Source organism: Nothobranchius furzeri, chromosome 2, assembly GCF_043380555.1.
Source record: "Nothobranchius furzeri strain GRZ-AD chromosome 2, NfurGRZ-RIMD1, whole genome shotgun sequence".
Taxonomy (NCBI): domain Eukaryota; kingdom Metazoa; phylum Chordata; class Actinopteri; order Cyprinodontiformes; family Nothobranchiidae; genus Nothobranchius; species Nothobranchius furzeri.
This window is the reverse complement of record NC_091742.1, coordinates 23,552,401-23,567,923: the sequence shown is the minus strand read 5'-3', so window position 1 is coordinate 23,567,923 and position 15,523 is coordinate 23,552,401. Positions and strand designations below refer to the sequence as shown.

Genomic DNA, 15,523 nt, shown 5'->3' with positions numbered 1-15,523 from the left:
TTTAAATATAAAATAACACCAAACTATGATTGAAATGCAGTTTTAACAAAAACGGAATCTCCCCGCCCGGTGTAAACGCCACACTGTATGTGTATTTGCGTGCCGTGGCCGTAAGAGTTTCTGTTGGCCTCGTCTAAGGTGTCCACCTCCAGGACGACGAGCACAGGCCCAAAGATCTCCTCCTTGTAGCACTTTATGTCCGGCTGAGAAAACAGAAAAAATCTACCACTTTCCTCCTCGTCGTAACAAGGGCACGTGCTACTAGTGCGTGCATTTGGCAGAGAATAGGAAAACATAATTTACACGCATGTTGTAACTCTTCCAACAAGGTTCAGTTTAAAGATGTCAGACACTCTCATCTAGAAAGCTGTCGGAGTGGAGGATGTCGCTGGGAGGGTTAGGTGTCTTTATTAGCCGGCTTTACGGAGCAGTTCAGACGGGTTATTTAGAATAGGTTTCTGTGTAAATTTATCCCTCCTATTGTTTACTATTAACACACACACACACACACACACACACACACACACACAGTGTAACCCCGAGAGAACAGGGACTCACACACTCACCTGCATGCTGCCCACGGATAACACTGAGAGCACCATCTGGTGCCCCAGCATCCTGGAGCAGTTGAGCCAAAAGCACGGTGCAGCCTGGGACACGCTCAGAGGGCTTCATCAGGTCCGTGTTTCCACACACCATCCCGATGGGGAACATCCACAGGGGATCATTGCAGGGCGGTTAAAAGGGGCGATGCCGGCGCAGACTCCAAGGGGCAGACGGTAGGTGCAAGTGTCCATGTCCTTGGTGATGGAGGGTAAGGTTTCCCCGAGCATCAAGGATGTGATACTGCAGGCGTGCTCGACCACCTCTGAGGGAGCAAGAGGAAGAAAAATGATCCCGGTGATCGATAAAAAGTGAAGAGATAGAAAGATGAAATTAGCTGTGGAGTTTTACCATTCGTCCCAACGCTGAACGCATCCAAAACCTGATCCTTTGGGTCAATTTGACCCGTATCATCTGTGGGCTGAACTGGTTGTTTTTCACAAGTAGATAACTTAATATATAATAAATCAAATGTCATCTGGGTCAAACAACAGTTCACTTTGAGGGTTTATTGACATGCAACCAACACCAGCTCAAACAAAAACCAGACGCCTTCCACTAACGGGACTACATCTGCATAATCATGCGTGTAGAGATTAACCTGCCACCCTGTGCCCATTTGTGTTCATTAGACATCATTAAGAAGGCTCAGAGCTGCTCACAAAGCTCTGATATTAGATGGTGTAAACCAGGGATAAAAACAAGAAATTACATTAGAGGGATTACCAGCAGACCAATGAGCTGCGAGTGTGTCCACTCACAAATCTGAGGATAATTGAAAAAAGCACACAGAGGAAAAAGTATTTAAGAATTCTGAATGTTTTCTCAGATTTCTGACTTTATTATCAGAATCCTGACTTTCGCTCTCAGAATTCTGCTTATGTTTCTCAGAAATCTGATGTTGTCCTCAGAAATCAGACTTTAATTTAGGAATTCTGAACAATTTTCTCAGAATTCCGACTTTTTCAGAAATCCGTCTTTCTCTCAGAATTCTGCCTTTTTCTCTGAGTTCTGACTTTAATCTCAGAATTCTGATGAGCAGGGTCGGGAAACACCGATTTAAAGCTTCATATTTATATGTGATGAGAGATTTTTTAATATTATAATTACCCATCAAAGTTTAGCTTTAGGCTGAGAATTTGACCAACACTCCATCAGAATGGACGCTTAGAGGATATAAAACACGACAGGCTGAGTGGGCTGAATGTTTTCTTTTCACTTTACAAATTAAACTGTTATAAAACTAGCAACGAGACTCATTTCCCCACAGAAATGTTCACAAATTACACGTTATGAAACCACAATTTAGCCGGATAATGAGCGTGTGTTGTAAACAATGGAGGTCATTAATGAATACTCACAGGGTTGTGAACATCCAGCCATTCAGAGGAGCTGGACTCAACAAACTTGCCATCAATAAATAAGTTGGTGGTGGGCTGGAAAATCAAAGAAACAAATGATTACAATTACCTCCTTGTCCAGCTGTGTGATGACGATGTTCACCGACATCGATTAATTACATCTGCCCAGACTTTGGGAACTTTTTAAACCACTTTCCTTTAAATGCAACAAGTTCTGTTTGCTCTTTTAAAATACTTCCTGTCTCATTTACGAGTAATTTCCCACAATTTGTGCTACGTTCATTTGTGTTTTGTTTGAGGTCCAAGTAGGGATGCACTGATACCGATACTGGTATCGGTTTCGGTGCAGATACCGATAAAATACTGGTATCGGTAAAAGTTAACCGATACCAGGAACCGATACCATTGCAGTTGCTTGAAAATGGCTTCACTGTAACTTGTCATTTCTGCTCACCTAATATTTTAGTTTTGTGATTATTTGTATTCATATATTTTACTTTTTATCTACCTCACAGTCTTTTCCTGTTGAAAGCAGAGAAGAAAATAAAATCTGTATTCCAAATCATTGCATTTTTTGTGTGGTAAAAGTATAGGTATCGGCGAGTATTCAGATCCAAGTACCGGTATCGTATCGGTTTGGAAAATGAGGTATCGTTGCATCCCTAGGTCCAAGCCCTCATTAATCTGTCAGTTTTGACATGTACTCTTCAGGATTATCAGCAATAATGGCATGATTTACTGTGCATTAAGAGGAGCTCTAAAAGGTTTTGAACACCTCATATCTAAAAGAGAAGAAGGGAATGAAATCTGGTAGTCACAATTCACGTTTTAATGAGTAATTTGTGTGACAGCAAACCTACACAGCAGTCTGCATCTCTTTTCTCCTATTCTGAGATGATTGCAAGTGTAAATTGTATGACTTTTTTTTTCCAGGAAACTCTGTGATATCCTTCAATCTCTTGAAAAAGATGTCAGAATTTTTTCCTGCTTGAATTTAGAATCTGGGGAGTTTAGAAAACAAACCATGTAACAAAGCAATTTCACTAAACACAATTCTGACTGGCGTTAAAAAATTGCGGAGGCATGGTTGTTGATATTTATTTAATGAAAGCAAACTACAAACAAAACATTAACTACTGCCAATACAGTCTTATTTTCTAGCTCTGACCATGTCCTATACGTTTGCTATTGCAGTGCCTACTGTATACAATGTATAGTGTCTCCGTGAAAGATTATCATATAATACTGTATTTCTGTATTTTATTTAGAATAACAAAAATACAATATTATATGATTGTATGTTTATGTTTCCTTTTAGAGACGTTTAAAGTTTCCATGAAAAAAAGACATTTTCAATTGATACCAAGTTTTAGAGCAGAATTATAGTTTCTTTATAACAAACATAAGTGGAATTTGAACATTCTAACAGTCATTCTTACAGCTGAAGAGAAAAACATGCCACCCAGATGAACAGGGACCTAAAAACAACATCAACACAGAAAACAAGTTATTCGTTTAAAAAACAACAACATGATGTCTAACAAACAGGAGTCTTGTGGTCTGAACGCTTAAAAGTGTCCAGGGTGGGAGATTGTTATGTTAGCAAACCGCTAGTCTGTTTTGCTAATGAAACTCGCACTCCAGAAAACAACTGAGAGTTACCTTCACGTTTAAACGTGGAGGGAGCATAAAAGCAGCCATGTTGGTCACTCATTATTTGTTTGAACCAAGCCCCCACGATGCGGCTCAAAAATTGGTCTCAACCTGGAAGTACCAAAAATTGCAGTTCCACCCTCATCCACTAGGGGCTGGTGTCAGAAGCGAGCAAATCCTCATTGACTCCCATGTTAAAAATACCAATTTCACAGCAGAACTAAACATGTTTACAGCCTGGTACCAAAACATGTTTTTGGTTTAAATGATCTAGTTTACACTCATGACAACTCTGAGGGGGGGGGGGGGGGGGTGACTTTTTTTCTCACTCTTCTGTTTAAGTGTATTGTAGTGTTATGTATTAAAAGCCTAAACTTCTGTATAATTAATGAGCATCAGACCCACGTGACCACAGAGCTAGCTCCGTGGAAAGGCCTCAGTCTGAGCCTCGGTCTGGCTTGGAAACTGTTCCGGGATTTTGAGTCTCTGTGTTTGTGTATTCTTTTTTGGATATTTTTGTGCAATTGTTGGACAAAATGACTTGCTGTGGCATTAATTGCACTAATAGAGCGTCCAAGGAGTCTCCACTTCATTTATTTCGGTAAGTAAAATTATATTTATGTATTTTAGGTCACTGCCGAGCTGAGCTTAGATTTTAACATGTACTGTTTAACCATGAAATTTAAATGTAATAGGGTAAAACCCAGTGCATTTAACATAATGCTGCACTTTAGAAAATGGGTTGAAATATAACATGTTGGTGGAGCTGGGTTCCGACTATCGGCTTGTGGAGCTCTTCTCCCCTCCCCGCAGCTCGGCGCATCTCTGTCTGATCGCGGCTCCAGTCTGCTGAGCGGGCTGCCGGCTTGTGGAGCTCTGGGATGGAAACCTTTCCACCCGGTTTTCCCCAGCGGCAGCTCTGCGCATCTCAGATCGCATTGGCGCTTGTCTGCTGTGCGGCTGCCGGCTTGTGGAGGTCTCGGAGACCTCTGTGTTCCACCCGGTTTTACCCAGCGGTCAGCCCGGCATACCTCTGACTCAGAAGCTCTGGTGTTGTGCACAGTTAACTCCGGTTGTAGCTAGGTTGCTACCTCCATTAGCTTAGCTCCCACCTCCGCGTTAGCTTTGGGTTAGCTTCAGGTTAGCTTGTAGCTAGTTCGACCGGGTGTCGTCAGTTGATCCCAGCCTTACAGCCCCACCCTCAGCTCCACCTCTCTTCCCTTTTATGGAATTGTCTGGGCTTGACGGAACCTGTGACACGGTCAAAATGGCGGTGGTGGCCACCTCCCATTTTAGTACAAAAACTTATTATTGGAGTCTATGGAAACCCAATGTCCATATATGTATGTCGATGGTTTGAACAGCTCCAAAGCCCTTCCAACGACCCGCTGAGTGCCAAGAACTCCACACGGTACAGGACCGCCGCGTGCAACCCTGCGTTCAGATGGTTCAGATCTACAAACTGGTTTTACTGTTGTTTCTTTTAAAAATGGAGGTGCCGATTGTTTGTAGATCTATAAAAAAATGCGTGATACCATTCGCTGTTTTCACCCTTTGTGAGCAGGGCATACAGTTTTCCCAACCAATCAGTATACGCTATCTGCAACGTCTGAAAATTAGACGTCTGAAATTATTAGACGCTGATTGGATCCTTTCGAAGGCAGAAAACCTGAAGCACTTCCTTCTTGACATTTTTAGGATAGTTAACATTTTTGCTTTTTCACCTTTTCTCCTTTTTTCATTTGTTAGTTGATTTTTTTCAAAGAATTTTTTGAATCAACATAGGCAGACTGTAAATTTGGACACCCCTTTTTCAACAAAAAAAACCCCGCTTTTTAAATTGCAAGTCACCCCCAAATAAACTTTTTTTTGCTGATAAACTAAATAAATGAGTATCTAATCGTGCTGCAGACGCGTGTCGTCAATATTTTGGCACTTCAGTGCATAATAGTTAAAATTTAAATATTCCGCCTAAAACTGGCAGTGTTGCGCCGTTGTCAGGTAAAAACTATGCACTGTTTTTTCATTTAAATCTGCCACCGCTATGTATGCTATGATGTAAACTGGTACATTATGATGTCACAATGCTGTCGTGAGCCTGTGTGTGTGTGTGTGTATTTGTTAGCAGCTCTGCCCTCGGTCTGCTAGGCAATAGCATTTGTTGCATTTTTCAAACATGAAGTGGGGGTGGAGTTAGACTCTGGTAGGGGTTGACTTGCTCTTTAACCATTCAAGGGCTGTAGTGGAAGCTAGCCGTTTCCATGGCAACGTGTTCACAAACAATGGAGTTCCTACAGTGGGACTGTGATGATGTTGCAAAATGGATCGAGTTTTTGGGATATCCACAGTACAAAGTAAGCTAACATTTCTCCAACTAAACCCGGGTAATATTATGTAATTAATTTAGCTGGTTTTATTCTTTTATATCTGTAACAGGCTTGTTTCACTGACAATTTCATCACTGGAAGAAAGCTCATTCACGTAAACTGTAACACCTTGCCAAGGCTTGGAATAACAGATTTTAAAGACATGCAGGTAACTACATTTTTCTTTTGAGTCCTAATCCATTTACAGTTTATAATCAGGTCATTTTGCCTCAACAAAAGCACCAAGTTTGTGTACTGCTACTTTTATCCTTATCAGTAGATGCAGAAATATCTAGATCTTTGCTGGACATCTATGAAAATGTAACTTTGCTGTGTAATAGTCTTGAAAAACAATTAAATTGTCTCAGTGGACTTTAGATAGCGAAAGCAGTGTCAACTTACTGCTGTCACACATCCTGCTTAACACTTCATCTCAGAACAGTGTGACATCCAATTAAAGCTGCTTGTTGTGACCAAGCAATCACCTCTGATCACTGAGAGCTTACTTCTGTGATGTTTACTCTTTCATCTCATACTGATGTCACAAATAAAGTGCTCTTTCTGCTGTTTTTGTAGAAATGTAAATGTTTTTCTGTGCATGCTTAGTAATTGGTTGAAAATACAATTTTGCTGATTAAAAAGTGTTGTCATGGTGACTAAAGATCATCTCTGTCTCAGCTGGATAAATCCAAGCTTTGACCCTGCTGTGTGTCCCACAGGCCATCTCTGCTCAGATACGTGAGCTGCTGGGGATCTCAGAGACCCCACTGAACGCCAGCATCGCTGACCTTCCCCGGGACACTATGGCCCTGTTTCTGGAAAGAAAGAGCCGCACAGGCAAGCATGCAGACAGTCTCACCTACTCTCAGTTCTTGGATGAACTGAGAACCAAACATGAATCAAAACAGTGAAAGAGTTTAAGAAGAAAAAATAAATACTGAAAAACAAGTCAGGTCAGTGTCATTTCAAGTCACCCACTGTCGGCTGGCGATGATGCTGATGAGGCGCTTGCGGTAGGTCACAAGCAGGCCCTGACATTAACACGCCCCAACAGCAACATGGTAGCATTGTTGATGTAGCTTGTAAACAAAAAAAATCATCATCTTTTCTCTGGTGGCTGTCAGCATGTATTTATCTTAAAATTGCTTCAAATGGATACGAGCTGCTGAAAATGTACTGGGTGAGGAGTAGGGATGTGTATTGGTGAAATTCTGGCGATACGATACTTATCACGATACAGGGGAGACGATACGATATATCACGATATATTGCGATACATTCAGTCAGACAATTATAGCGATTTTTTTAGACTAAAATTATTGTAGGAAAATTCAATAAATGGTCCAAACTGATACTTAACATGATTAACATGAGGTATCTGAACCATAATAGAGGGATTTACATTTCAGTGGTGGAAACAAACTCCATTGCACCCTACTGCTGACTAGCGGACGGCATTTGATTTGCACCAAAAGAAAAGAAAATACACAAACGTTTGCACGTAAATTCTTCCAAAAAAATCGATACACAGCTTTTGAACATCGATATAATATCGCAGGAAAAAATATCGCGATATATTGCTATATCGATATTTTCTTACATTCCTAGTGAGGAGTGACACTGAGCACATGCAAAACAGCATAAGCAGCTGTTTCAGGAGGCTCCGGTTCTGGGTAAATGCTCAAACCACTGCTGATCTCAAGTGGGTTTGCTGTGATTGGGTTGAGTTATGGATTTGCATCCTTGGGGTAATTTTTTTGAATGACAACAACAACTACTACTTCACAGGAACACCCAAGAGAATGTGAGGTAGCGATTGTAAAAAAATAACGAAATTCTTTGAAAAAATGCCATATTTAGCATTTTAATATGCTGATGTTGTCATCTTATAACAATAAAAAAACATGCAAACTTTTTTTTTTATCACATTCATTCATGAAATTACAATTTTATACCAATTTTTTAGAATAAAATTTAAAAGGGCAAAAATGATGAATTAGGACAAATTCTAGATAAATAACATCAGAATGTTTTAAACTAATTATAAATGTGGTTGTTGGTTAAAATTAGCTGTAAAATCGAAATGGCTTGTTAAAATAAAAGTGGGATGAAGAAATCCTCCAAAATCTCAGAGTTTCTTGATGGAGATTGTGTGGATTTGTTTAATCATCAACTCTGACTGGAAATAACTGCTGTGCCAATTTACATTAAATAACCTGCCAAAATAAAAGTGGGGTGCACAGATCCCCCAACATCTTATGGTCTCTTGAATTTTGTAAATAAATATTTAGGAATAAAATATAATCAAAGATATTGAAATATTTTAGATTTTTTTTGTTAACAAGTAAATTTAGACTACCTTAAAACTAAAGTAGCCTTCCAAAATAAAAGTGAGTGATGAGATCCCCTAACGCCTGTCTGTGACTCCATAATACAAGAAGATCTAATCTGACTGTGAAAAGTGTAGGATAAAAACTGATATTAACATTATTGAATTGATATTAATGTCTTGACTGTTAAGCATCTGGTGTTTTAAACGTAGCTTCATCCCTTTATTCTACTGCCAGATAACAGGCCCCCGCAGGTCTTACAGGGAGGGGGCTTTAGGAGGATGACCTAGCCTTGAAACCACCTTTATCAGTAAAACTCCCCTGAGAAAGTCCAGGAACTGCTTTGTTGATTTAGTGCACCTGGAGAAAGCGTAGTCTCCCTTTTTTTACAGCTTTCCACCTGAGAGTCTAAGAAATGTCAAAATGTGTGTGCTTTAATCGTGTGTGTGTGTGTGTGTGTGTGTGTGTGTGTGTGTGTGCTTAATAAATGCTTTTCGGAGGACGTCTGTCCGATGAGAGCGAACTGGCAGCCTTTGACTGGTGTGTAATCTTTTCCTCTCCACTTTGCACAGTCTAAATTGATTGTTGATTATTGGTATTGGTGTTGATCGATTGATTACTATAACCCCCTGTGCTTTGAACTTTCCCTAAGGTAATCCAGGATTGATAAAATCACCCAATAAAAGGTTAAATCTATGTGATCATATGTCTAAATTGAATCTTACAATCCCATGGACGTATTTTTCACTTTAGAAGTGGGGGGGACACGGGGGGGGGGGGATCTTTACAGTATGTTCTAATGGGAAACAGGCTTCAACACAAACGGTTGTTTTCCGCTTGGTCCTACAGCTCAACCAGTGTCAATTTAATATAGCGTAATATTGTTCTTGGATGGTAAAAAGTGCAGGGGTCAAAACTTGACTTTGGAAAAAGTGGGGGGGGGGGGGGGGGGACATGTCCCCCTGCCCCCCCCCCCCCCCCCCCCCCAAAAAAAATTACGTCCATGTACATTCCGGATACAAATGTGACACTTTTGAATTTAAGATTCAACTAACTAGAAAAATAAAAGTTGCCTATTAGAGTAAAGAGCTCCTCTAAATTGGACTTGTCAATGTATAAAATGTGGGTAATATTTGACAATCATTATTGCTGATGACACCTCCAAACAACTACAAAACGCTCTTGTGCACATTCTTTGCCAAATTGCACAAAAAAAAGGGTTGTAAGGATTTGGTCCCAAGTTCATCCAGAGGGAGTTGGGCCTTTCCGTTTCAGCCAGCTCAACACTTTCTTACCCAAAAATCTATCTAATACACGAGGGAAGGTTCGGCCATGCTGCTATTTTTGGCTTCTCCTGGACCAGATGCAGGCTGATGCTGCATCCGAACGAGCGGATGGATTTTCAATATTGCTGGGCTCGTTTTTCATCTCATGTGTGTGTGTGAATCTGATCAACATCCCGGGTTTTAGTTCAAGAATATTATAGATCCACGGCATGTTCGTGCAATAGAGTTCAGTGGCCATGAATAAATTATGATGCCTGCCTGTGAGACAGGCTGGGAGGCTGTGCATATCTGCCTGTGCACACAAATGGTCTCTGTGCAGCTCAGAGCCGAGCGCACCCATTACCATTCCGAGCGCAGCGCTTCTGGTCAGACATGGATCCGGGTCGGCGTAGTCCGGGCGCGCAGCAGCGAGGACATGGCAGCAGGCGCTCAGTCGCTCAGGATTAACGACGCACGCTGAGCTCCGCGTCAACGACACAAAAAAGCAAGCCCGTGAAAGCGATACGAACATCTGGTCGGATTCAGCGCAGCAGCCTGCCGCTACAAAGGCGTTTTCTCCTCCTCTCTGGAGGTGCACACAGGCGGATGCGCAAACAGAGGCGATTCCGCACAGCTGCAGCCTTCGAGCCTCACCGGGGACCCTCCTGGCGCCTTCCCCCCTCCTGTTAGGACGCAGGAATCTGAGTAACATTTATTGTGGCATGAGGGGTTCGCGTGGAGGAGTCGTCCTTTATCTGATGGTTATGGATTTCTTGAAGGGCACCGCCGGTGTTGCAGGCCGTTAGGTTTCCAAGGCGCATGTTTTTACGGGACACCTGAATTATTTCCAAGAGTCGGTCCCATTTTCAGGCAGGTCCGCTCTGGGTACGCTGCCAGACCCCCTGGGAGGAAATGAGCTGAAAGACACCCACCCTTGATTCAGCTTGATGTTTCATCTGCAAGGTAACTTTCATATTTTGCAAGCCTTTGAAGGGGTGGGCTGTTTGTTCATGAGACAAACTGTGTTGAAGTTGTTCTCTCTGGGCCATTATTTTTGAATGGGCTCCAATAATCTCACCCCACCCCCTCTTGTGACAGGGATTGTCAGCTCATGACTCGCAAGGTCAAAAAAATCCCTCTTATTCTTGTAGGCACGCAGTCAGATAGAGGTTTTATTTTTAGGATCCACCTGACTGCATCCTGTGCAGCTTTTTCTCTCCCACAGGTGAAGCTGAGAATGATGATGGCCGATGCACATTAGGCTACATTCAGCCTTTTCTCCTGGCGTGGAAAGATGTGTGTTTTTGCAGCCTTGAGGATGCAGAGGTGTGATTATTGCTGATGTGCAAACTACACACGGCTCGTTTTTCAAATCTAAACAAGCCAAATGCAGAGAGGACTTGGAAAGTGTAAGAATAGGGTGCATGTTGCCAGGTGACAGGAAAGGACAGTGAGAAAATGTGCCTATCACTGACAGATAAGGGTCTTCTGTGGAGTGTTAGTTATCAGTCTCTTATTATTCATGAGCGCCCGAGGCAGCGTTGTAACTGCTACCCTAGTGAAACCAAGCCCACGCCTCATTTTGCTGCTTCTGTTTGCTCTTTGTGAATGTGCTGCTGAACCTTTTCACCGAAGACTGTGTGTGCACCCCAGACCCAAATGTACAGCTACTGTTTTTATTCGCTGAGAAAGAATTTTCATTGAGACCAGCTCGCTTACATGTTTGCACCTGCTATGAGTGTGTGTGCATGTAAGAAACGCTTTATTAGAGCTTGATAAGGAGGTGCATGTGTGTGTAAATAATTTAGCTGATTTTTCGCTGTGTTTCAAGGACCTCTGACACAGAGAAAATGAGACTGTAAATGCTGATTTATTGTGCATCACCAAGAGTCATCTTTATAACATGTTGTGCAACATTTTTGTTCAAAACTTTAGCATTAAATGTTTGAGTCAGTCATTTAATTTTGTTAAAGCTTGTTTGAGCTAATCAACACTAGCAAACTCAACTTGGCTACAACCATGGACGTAATTTTCACTTTAGAAGTGGGGGGGGGGGGCACGAGGTGGTGGTGGGGGTGGGGGGGTATCTTTACAGTATGCTCTAATGGGAAACAGGCTTCAACACAAACGGTTGTTTTCCACTTGGTCCTAGAGCTCAACCAGTGTCAATTTAATATAGCGTAATATTGTTTATGGATGGTAAAAAGTACAGGGGTCAAAACTTGACTTTGGAAAAAGTGGGGGGGACATGTCCCCCCTGTCCCCCCCAAAAATTACGTCCATGGCTACAACATTGTTGGTTTTACAGATTATAAACTAGAATTTGGTGCCGCAGTAGACAAGAGCCTTCCCCAACAATTGCTCTGATAGGAACAAATTGCACAGATTTACTTGCATAAGTCTTTGGCACTAGCCGTTGGAGTCAAACCAAATCCAGCTAGCTGCAGTTAACTGATCTTAGGAAACACAGCAGTTACTGTAACTTTAAAGTTAGCAGATTTTAAGCTTGTTGTGTTTACCACTAGGGGGCAGGAGAGGAGAGGAGAATGTAGGTAGGAGAGAAGAAGTGCTTTGAGAGAGTTAAGATGGATGCCTGATTCTGCTACATGTGACGCAAGTTTGATCAAGGCTTGGAAAACTCGTGCCACTTTCTGACACAATGGCCGGCCATAACAAAGGTGAACTTGGGTTTCGTGGTATTTAGAGTCACGCATAAGATAGGCTTCAAGCTTTACATGTTGAGTGACATTTTCATGTAAAAGATTAGCAATAAAGATGTCGAAAACTTGTTTAATCAATGCATTTGCAGTGGTCTCTAGTAGGAATGAATGCCTTGTAAGTTGTACTTGGGGTGTGGGGTGGGCTGGGGACGGGTTAACACTGTTGCACCATTTCCAGGTACTAGAAGTGAGCCACATCACAGTTGAGCTCCTTGCGGCAGGATTCTTATTTCGTGATATTTGGACATCTCACCTCGGATTAGATAACAGCAATACGACTCTGCCACTGACTTGCAACATGGATGTTTTATCTCCACAAATAACGCATGCCTGAAGGAGTTCTGCTGTGTGGTGGAGTTGCTAATGCTAACAGTTAGCTTCTACTAGTTGAAACGATCTCTGCTGTTTCCTAGACACTAAACCCAAAACAGCCTTCCCCTTTGCGAGTCAAATCCTAGTTTCACCATCAATTTTCTATCAGAAACTAATACAGGAGATATGTGTAGGAGACTATTTTCATGTTCAGACTGCATGAAAAACTCAGAGTGACCGATTATAATCAGAAATATAATCAAAAAATTTCAATGTTCCACACCTTTGATGGTTAGTCAGACCTATTTGTTAGCCAAATATCTCATGACTGTTTAACTTAAAGGAGACATAACATGAAAAACCCACTTTTTTATCCATTAACACAGTGTTTTTCACATTTTAAGTGTCTAAGTGAGCAAAAAGGCTTATATTATTCACTGGAGTTGCTATTTAGATATTTAATAATTAAGTTTTGGGCATATTTGTCCACCCGTTTAGTTTTTCAAACGATTTATTACATCAGTAATTTATTTTGTCAGGATAACTACCAAATATGGTAATGGCCCTCGGCTAAACACAGAGCCAATCCGCCATTTTTTCTTCTCGCTAAGATTTTTTGTAGTCCTATTGGAAAAATGCAGAATGTCTGGTTATTTTAGCCACACACAGCTCAAAACTGTTCCTCGTTTTAAGGAAGGGTGGTGTGGCAGTATTTAGAATCAACCTAATTCTAGATGTCGGTCACAGCTAATCAACCTCAGCTAACCCAATAATGGCTAGCATTTAGTCAATGACAGATATTAAACTACACTTTTCTTGTGCTCTGTGAGGTCCTTTGTCCTTCACATTTTACATATTTCAGGTGTTTGTTCCAGTTTCAACATACTAGAGAATCATTAACAATTAGCTCATTTGAATCCATTATGCCAAAGCTGGGAGGCATCTAAAATGTGCAGGACCTACTCAGAGTATCAACGGATCAAGCAAGACGTTGCAATATTGCAGCCTGCATAATGCTATTTTCAAGATTTCAACAAAACTGCTATAACTCCATCATTCCTCAACAAAAAATGATTTTAGTTTGAAACTCTGACAGGAAGTGATTTGCATCTGTTTTGTAAAATCTTTCAAGTCACCTCGATCATTTTTAATCATCCTGATCAACCTTTCAGAAACATCAAATGTCCAATTTTGCTTTTATGTTTGGCAGCATTTGCTCGCCTGCCCTCTTCCATGGTGTAATGGTAGTGGCTGTTTATCTAGAGGCTTCAAGTATTAATCTGAGTCCATCCCAATGGGTAACTACTGACATTTACTTAATCTGGAGGTTTAAGGCAAACACAAAAAGAGAGCCTGATAACTGGGAGGAAATTTGTTAGATTGGTCCTACATGGGTAATGGCATGCTTGAATTAAAAAATGGATGACGTAAATGAGGCCCATTTGGGCTTGGGACAGCAGTAGCTCAGGAGGTAGAGGTAATCTCCCACCAGAGAATGCTGCTGTTGTGTCCTTGGGCAAGACACTTAGCCCACCTTGCCTGCTGGTGGTGGCCGGAGAGACCGGTGACGCCTGTGTTCGGCAGGCCTCCCCTCTGTCAGTGCACCCCGAGGCAGCTGTGGCTACATCGTAGCTCATGCCCACCAGCGTGTAAATGACTGATTGTGTTGTAAAGAACCTTGGGGGGTTGTAGAACCCTAACCCCTTCTTGCTCGTAAGCTGCTGCTTGTCCCTTCCCACGAGACGCAAAGCAGCAGGGGAGCAGCTGTCACGGACAGAGCACAAAGTCACACGAGTGACTTCGCCAGTAAACACAACAACAAGCAGAATAAAACTACAACATGGTTTGTGTTTTATGTTCTGGCCGTTTTATGATCGCCAATACGGACCTGAAAAACAAAGGAGACCGCTAGCTGGGTGATAACTTCTCACGGGGCCGCACGGTTAGTAACTTTTTTTTTAAGTAAAGCAACCGGAAAGCAGTACGTTTCTTTATTCTGAAAATCTCGGGAAGCTTCGCTCCGTTTCCGCGTCCGATTTCCTGTCTTTCCTTCCCCAAAAATGTCGAACTTGACCCGTTTCAGAGGCGTCGCGCGTAGAAAATAGAACCGGCACGTAAGGGCCGCGACATGCTGCTCCTGAGACGCGGCCGACTCGCGCTGCTGACGGCTCCGGTGGAAAGAAGGGGCAAGAAGGCGCTATACGAATCCAGACCATTTACCATCTCACACATGTAACTCTGCATTTAACACTGACCCATGACTTCAAAAGAGCCTAAACCACTAATGTGAAACTAACCGTCATAAAAACCATCAACAAGTAAAAGTAAGAACCACGTTTTGTTATTCGCATGGCGATTGCCAGTAAAGGTTTATGATGTGGGGAATGTTCAGAGGGGATGCTGAAGGAAGACAACCCCAGTTCACATCAGGACACAGTGCCGTGGTGCAAGATCCAAACAAATTGACAATAAGATGTGAATGTAAATGTCTCTCTAGTTGGGATTAAACAGAACCTAATAAAATGTTCTGACCCGGCGTCCACAGCCGAGCAAGAATACCTCGTGTTGCCATGTGGAGTGAATCACTTGGAGTTACAAGGAGGATATGTGGATTCTAACGGACAGCACTTCCATTGATGCGGTGAGGCTCTGCTTAGTATGCTGCTATACCCCCAACACACACACACACACACACACTCACATTTACACACGCACTTTTCTGACTGGAAAATCCTTTCGACTGCATCAGATTTCCCATCAAGTCCTTTAGATGTTTAGTATGTGGCAGACTGAGACTAGAGATTCGGACTTTAGGAATCTGATACAGAATTAGCTGAGCGTGCAGCCTCCTCACCACCGCTGGGTCATAAACGCTGCCCCTGGATTTCAACTCCAACCTTTGTTCCAGATCTT

The 15,523-nt window shown here is 42.1% G+C and overlaps 2 protein-coding genes and 1 pseudogene across 2 annotated transcripts in view; 2 read left to right on the top strand and 1 right to left on the bottom strand.

Annotated features, from left to right (window-relative positions):
* Positions 1 to 359: 359 nt before the first annotated feature.
* LOC139061945 (methylmalonate-semialdehyde/malonate-semialdehyde dehydrogenase [acylating], mitochondrial-like) lies at positions 360 to 2,112 on the bottom strand (annotated as a pseudogene).
* Positions 2,113 to 5,820: 3,708 nt separating this feature from the next.
* On the top strand, positions 5,821 to 7,004 carry LOC107378168 (sterile alpha motif domain-containing protein 15). The gene is made up of 3 exons (XM_015948239.3): positions 5,821 to 5,971; positions 6,054 to 6,152; positions 6,703 to 7,004. The coding sequence occupies exons 1-3, from the start codon at positions 5,879 to 5,881 to the stop codon at positions 6,892 to 6,894; spliced, it is 384 nt and encodes a 127-aa protein (XP_015803725.3). The 5' UTR covers positions 5,821 to 5,878; the 3' UTR covers positions 6,895 to 7,004.
* Positions 7,005 to 9,541: 2,537 nt separating this feature from the next.
* Positions 9,542 to 15,523, top strand: part of lrfn5b (leucine rich repeat and fibronectin type III domain containing 5b) — a 24,284-nt gene continuing 18,302 nt past the window's right edge. The window contains exon 1 of the mRNA XM_015948127.3: positions 9,542 to 10,541. The gene's annotated coding sequence lies outside the window, so the exon portion shown is untranslated. The remainder of the gene's footprint in view (positions 10,542 to 15,523) is intronic.

Excerpts from the sequence above, each read along its gene's own strand:
- LOC107378168 (XM_015948239.3), top strand. The coding sequence starts at position 5,879 with ATGGCAACGTGTTCACAAACAATGGAGTTCCTACAGTGGGACTGTGAT. Across the intron at positions 5,972-6,053 it reads TGGGATATCCACAGTACAAA|GCTTGTTTCACTGACAATTT; the intron begins GTAAGCTAACAT and ends TATCTGTAACAG. Across the intron at positions 6,153-6,702 it reads CAGATTTTAAAGACATGCAG|GCCATCTCTGCTCAGATACG; the intron begins GTAACTACATTT and ends TGTGTCCCACAG.